This window comes from Bubalus bubalis, chromosome X (assembly GCF_019923935.1).
Source record: "Bubalus bubalis isolate 160015118507 breed Murrah chromosome X, NDDB_SH_1, whole genome shotgun sequence".
Lineage (NCBI taxonomy): Eukaryota > Metazoa > Chordata > Mammalia > Artiodactyla > Bovidae > Bubalus > Bubalus bubalis.
In genome coordinates, this window is record NC_059181.1 from 88,404,775 (window position 1) to 88,411,403 (window position 6,629).

At 43.3% G+C, this 6,629-nt stretch overlaps 1 protein-coding gene across 1 annotated transcript; it reads right to left on the minus strand.

The window, feature by feature from the left end:
- Positions 1-669: 669 nt before the first annotated feature.
- On the minus strand, positions 670-3,001 carry TCEAL7 (transcription elongation factor A like 7). The gene is given in 3 exon segments (XM_044937073.1): positions 670-1,898; positions 2,251-2,324; positions 2,930-3,001. A coding segment is annotated over 1 exon segment (303 nt). The 5' UTR covers positions 1,885-1,898; positions 2,251-2,324; positions 2,930-3,001; the 3' UTR covers positions 670-1,581.
- Between the last annotated feature and the right edge of the window lie 3,628 nt (positions 3,002-6,629).

The window sequence follows — 6,629 nt, forward strand, 5'->3', positions numbered from 1 at the left end:
CTCAAGAGTCTTCTCCAACATCACAGTTCAAAAGCATCAATTCTTCGGCGCTCAGCTTTCTTCACAGTCCAACTCTCACATCCATACATGACCATTGGAAAAACCATAACCTTGACTAGACGGACCTTTGTTGGCAAAGTAATATCTCTACTTTTTAATATGCTATTGAGGTTGGTCATAACTTTCCTTCGAAGGAGTAAGTGTCTTTTAAATTCATGGCTGCAATCTATTTCTGCTTTATTGACTATGCCAAAGCCTTTGACTGTGTGGATCACAATAAACTGTGGAAAATTCTGAAAGAGATGGGAATACCAGACCACCTGACCTGCCTCTTGAGAAACCTGTATGCAGGTCAGGAAGCAACAGTTAGAACTGGACATGGAAGAACAGACTGGTTCCAAACAGGAAAAGGAGTACGTCAAGGCTGTATATTGTCACCCTGCTTATTTAACTTACATGCAGAGTACATCATGAGAAACGCTGGGCTGGAAGAAGCACAAGCTGGAATCAAGATTGCCAGGAGAAATATCAATAACCTCAGATATGCAGATGACACCACATTTATGGCAGAAAGTGAAGAGGAACTAAAAAGCCTCTTGATGAAAGTGAAAGTGGAGAGTGAAAAAGTTGGCTTAAAGCTCAACATTCAGAAAACGAAGATCATGGCATCTGGTCCCATCACTTCATGGGAAATAGATGGGGAAACAGTGGAAACAGTGTCAGACTTTATTTTTTGGGCTGCAAAAAACTAGGCCAAGAACACTATAATTCTAATTAAGTAAACATTTTTTAAGTACCCAGTATGCATAAGTCACAGCAGTAATCAATAGAAATATAATGAAATATAATTACCTTTACTTGAAAATGCAAAATGCAAAGTCCAGTTAATAAATAATGCTTAAGTATACATACATATATACTGTGTGCACATGTGCTAAGTCACTTCAGTCATGTACGGACTCTTTGCTCACCAGGCTCCTCTGTCCATGGGATTCTCCAGGCAAGAATCCTGGAGTGGGTTGCCATTTCCTACTCCAAGTTCTGTTATTAGGAGTTTGTTGTTTCATTGCCCTTCAAAGGTGATTGACAATTTATTTTATCATGTCTGTTTTAGTTTTTTGTGACACAAGTAATCCACACATACACACACACATACATATAATTCATTTTTGGAAAATGAGAAGATGCAGATAAGTAAGAAAATAAAATAAAATGCAGATAACAGCAAATCACTGTTAACCTTTTGTTACATAATAATTCAGACTTTTTTGGTATTATGACATATATAAATGTACATATAAGACATACATAGATAGGTATATTTATAGATATAATTTTTTCAACATATTATTTTCACTTTACAATATGCAATGAGCATCTTCACATGCAAACAAATGAAACAACTCTATTAAATGAGTGAGATCAGGTCAAAAGATGAAATGATGGTAACAAGAGTCACACGTAAAACATTGAAGGATTGGAATAAAATAGTAGCAAATATTTCACAAGAAAACGCAGACAAAAGGAACCAATGCTGCAATATTAATAACAGAAAATAGTTGAATTCAGGGGAGAAGTGCATTAAATGGGATATGGATGGTCCCGAGAATGCCTATGGTTAGAAAGCAAAGCCCTAAATTTCTTTCTCAGACCCCTTATCTCTTCCAAATGCCTTTCCATCCCATCTCCCTCTCTTGTCCTTTCTTCATCCTTAAAATGCTTAAAGTCTATGTCCTCTTTAAATTCCTCGAGAGACTGAAGCAGCCTTTGCCTAAAATTCCCTTCTGTTTGCTGGCGTTAGAACTCTCCATAGGAGTGCTCTTCCTGTCTCTTTGGCATATTGCACTTGGGCGTTCCTTCATTTTCTTTGCAGGATTTTTGCATGATGTAGTGATTCCCTGCTTAAGTCCAGAGAGAAAATGTAAGTAAGATTGCTTCACTTCTTTTGATTCAACCTTGTCAGTTTCTCTTTGAAGCTGGTTACTCGCCTGATACCTTACCCCTACCACACTGGTCCAGCCCTCCTGAAATTTGAGATGCCGCCCTTTCCTCTCCCACCCCTTCTCCACCTCCTTTCTCCTCCTTCAGCAACCCACCATTTCTCCAGCAGACAAGGTTAAATGGCCTCTCTGATGTGCGGGAGAAGGGGAGCAGACAGGGAGGTGAGCTGTGAGGCCGAAAATTTAACCCAGCTCTCGACCTTTCCAACACCCACCCTGAGAGACCGCTGAGTGCCTCCCTCATACTGACCAGAGACGGTTTGGGATAGTTTCCTTCTCTTTTTCTTGCCTTGAGAGATCTGTGAACACAGACCCTCAGACCTGCTGGCAGAAAGGAAGGAGAGGGGAGGAGGGAGTTCTCTGTGAATCAACCAGTCCCAGAGACAACACATTATTATCTTGAATCCAGGATCCTCATCACTGTTGTTACCCACAAATTTCCTACCTCCTGTTTCCCCTCCTGTTCCTATCCTTTCCTACTGGATCTCTGTGCAGGCCCCACCTCGCATCCCTCACCCTCAGGCCTAGTCCTACGAGGACCACTGTCCCCTCACTCCCCACTTCACTGCATCCCTTGACCAGCAGTCAGTGAGACGAACTATTTTCAAATTATCTCTAAATTTCTCTGTCTCCACCTCAGGATTCCAGCCTTTCTCTACACACCAGCCCACGCCTCATTTCCTTCATTGGAGTTGGGGAAAGAAAAGAAGAAAAAAGGGAAATCTTACCAGTGTGAGGGAAGCTGATTATTTCTAAACTACCACTAAATTTCTGGGTGTCTCTCAAGAGACTTCCACCTACTCCAGCCCCACCCTCCTTCAAAAATACAATTATCTCCACAGGGGTTGGGGCAAGCAGTCCTAGACCTTCTCCAGTACTAGATTCAGCCACTACTACCCCAAGAGTTCCAGTGGTTCCCTCACACCAACCTGCTGGGATTTAAAGATTTTATGTCCTCTTTCTCTTGGTCACAAGCAGGAACACCTGCAGGGCAGTAAGGAGCTGGTAGCCAGAGGAGAAAGAATCCCAGAAATACAGGGACTTCATGCCAGCTCCTGATCACATGAGGATTATGTCATCCTCCAACTCTGGTCCCCACTTTCCCCTCCCACCAGCTGTGCTGGAGAAGTGGAGCAGCTTACCAACCTCCCCCCACCCCCACCAGGCCCTGTCATTCATTTTTGTCACTGCTAATTCCAGAGGTCAAAAGGAGCCCCTTCTCCCTGTAGTTGGAATTTGCCTCTCTCTGATTACCATAGTCATATTAACAATTGTTACTTTTTAAACGGTTGTATTGGATAGAGAAGACTATTCATCCTCTTCTAAACTACAAGAACAGAAAGGTAGCAGTCTTCCTTTCACCCACCGTCTCCTCAGTCACTAACAGCCATCATTTTCCTTGCACTTCAATTCTTGCAACCAAATTGGAGGGGATGGGGTAAATTAAGGAAGGAAGTAATGATTGGGATCGTGGTTTGTACTTTTGTTCTGATAATTTCCTATTCTTCCCCCCATAAACCTATATTTCTTTAATAATCAGAAATACAGTAACAATACATGCATTTAGAAAAAAGATTCACGATAAGAGGATAAAAAGACCCAGCCATCTGTTTCTGTTGCTGAGTCATAAGAAATGTAGACTCTCCAACCAGATATATTTTTGGAAGTTTAAAATGTACAGGACAACTAGAGGCTACACTTTAGAGGCACTCCTGAGTATGTGGAGGCCTTTTCATTAGGCGAGCTCTTGATTCCATAATGCTACACACCTTGTCCTTAGATTTTCAGATCTCAAAAGTCAGTCATAAAATTTTACTACTTTGATCTCAGTATCATGCCTTCTCTCTCCCAGTTTGTACCATGCCCTTTTATCTCCCTTAATACTGTGTTTAAAAGATCCCACCTTTCCTTGGCACTCTTATTTAGAATCCAATAGATTTTCATTTCTCCCATACATCTCTATCTTATTTATGTTTCTTTAGACCTTACTCTGGAGAAAGAAATGGCAACCCACTCCAGTATTCTTGCCTGGAAAATCCCATGGACAGAACAGCCTGACGGGCTATGTCCATGGGACACAAAACAGTCAGACACGACTTAATGACTAAACAACAACAACAAAGACCTTACTCAGTCACATTGGGCAATTAGGAGCACTAACAGAATCTGTTTTGAACTGTGGTGTTGGAGAAGACCCTTGAGAGTCCCTTGGACTGCAAGGAGATCCAACCAGTCCATTCTGAAGGAGATCAGCCCTGGGATTTCTTTGGAGGGAATGATGCTAAAGCTGAAACTCCAGTACTTTGGCCACCTCATGCGAAGAGTTGACTCACTGGAAAAGACTCTGATGCTGGGAGGAATTGGGGGCAGGAGGAGAAGGGGACAACAGAGGATGAGATGGCTGGATGGCATCACTGATTCAATGGACGTCTGAGTGAACTCCGGGAGTTGGTGATGGATAGGCAGGCCTGGCGTGCTGCGATTCATGGGGTCACAAAGAGTCAGACACGACTGAGCGACTGAACTGAACTGAACAGAAACTGGCCCCATTTAGTCAATTATCACACCAAAGTTTTTGTTGCCAAGACTTTTGGTACTAATCAGTGAATCTGTTGTTGATTGGTTAGCTTGAAATATATGCAACAGAAAGAGGGATGTGTTCTTTTTTTTAATGTTTATTTACTTATTTATTTATTTTTGGCCATGCTGTGCAGCTTGTGGGATTTTAGTTCCCTGACCAGGGATTGAACCTGGGTCCTCCCAGGCAGTGAGAGCATGGAGTCCTAACCACTGGAACACCAGGGAATTCTCAGAAATGTGTTCTTAATATTTGTTTTTAGGAAAACAGAGGCTCATCATAAAGGCAAAGTTGCCACCAACCACTTTTAGGTAAGTAGTTCCAAAAACTATTTAAGAGGAGAAAGAAAAGAGATCTTAAAAAGAGTGGGGCATTGTTGTCACAGTTATTAAGGAATGGTTAGTTGTGATAGAGGCAAAAGATCTGTTGGTGGGGTGGAGAAGTCCTGAAGCCTCTATAAACAGCTTTTTCATGCAGATTATTGAATTTTGGGGGGGTTCTTTTTTCCAATTTGAAAGCAGTCACTCTTTATTAACTGAATAGATTACAGTTCAGTTCAGTTCAGTCGCTCAGTTGTGTCCGACTTTTTGTGACCCCATGAATCGCAGCACGCCAGGCCTCCCTGTCCATCACCAACTCCCGGAGTTCACTCAGACTCATGTCCATTGAGTCAGTGATGCCATCCAGCCATCTCATCCTCTGTCGTCCCCTTCTCCTCCTGCCCCCAATTCCTCCCAGCATCAGAGTCTTTTCCAATGAGTCAACTTTTCGCATGAGGTGGCCAAAGTACTGGAGTTTCAGCTTCAGCATCATTCCCTCCAAAGAAATCCCAGGGCTGATCTCCTTCAGAATGGATTACAGAAATGAAATTAAGTACCATAGTTCAGGGCTTCCCAGGTGGTGCTAGTGGTAAAGAACCCACCTGCTAATGCAGGTTATGTAAGAAGCACAGGTTTGATCCCTGGGTCAGGAAGATCCCTTGGAGGAGGGCATGGAAACCCACTCCAGTATTCTTGCCTGAAGAATCCCATGGACAGAGGAGCCTGGCAGGCTATGATCCATAGAGTCGCATAGAGTCAGACACGACTGAAGTGACTTAGCAAACACAGCACCATAGTTCATCCTTCTAATAAGCCTGTTTTTCTGGTATTCTCTATCATTAGCATCTCTACCTTCTATAAAATGCATGTGTGCCAAGTCACTTCAGTCGTGTCTGACTCTTTGTGACCCAATGGCCTGTAGCCCCACCAGGCTCCTCTGTCCATGGGATTCTCCAGGCAAGAATACTGGAGTGGGTTTCCATTTCCTTCTCCAGGGGATCTTCCTGACTCGGGTCAAACCTACGTCTCTTATGTTCCCTGCATTGGCAGGTGGGTTCTTTACCAGTAGCGCCACCTGGGAAGCCCACAGTAAATAGTGCAGATAGAATTTTAACTAAGGTATTCAGACTCCTGGCTTCCCAGGTGGAGCTAGTGGTTGAGAACTTGCCTGCCAATGCAGGATGCATAAGAGACATGGGTTCAATCCCTGGGTCAGGAAGATCCTCTGGAGAAGGGCACAGCAGCCCCCTCCAGTATTCTTGCTTGGAGAATCCCACGGACAGAGGAGCTGGCAGGCTATGGTCCATAGGGTCACAAAGAGTTGGATATGACTGAAGCGAAGTCCAATTGAATGCATGCACATTCAGACTCCAGGGGTGGCACGTGATGAAAGTCAATTCTATCCCTTTTTCATGGATGAAAGGAAGAGCATAGTTCTATCCTCTTTTAAACCGAGTAGAGGTGGAGGCTCTAAGAGAATTACATGCAGAGAAAGATCTGCAAGAAGAGGGTACATACAGAACTGGTGTACAGTTCTTAGTTGTTGTTGTTGTTTAGTCATTAAGTTGTGTCTGACTCTGTGACCCCATGGACTGCAGCATGCCAGGCTACCATGTCCTCCACTATCTCCTGGAGCTTGCTCAAATTCATGTCCGTTGAGTTGATGATACCATCTAACCATCTCATCCTCTGCCAACCCCTCCTTTTGCTTTCAATGTTTCCCAGCATCAG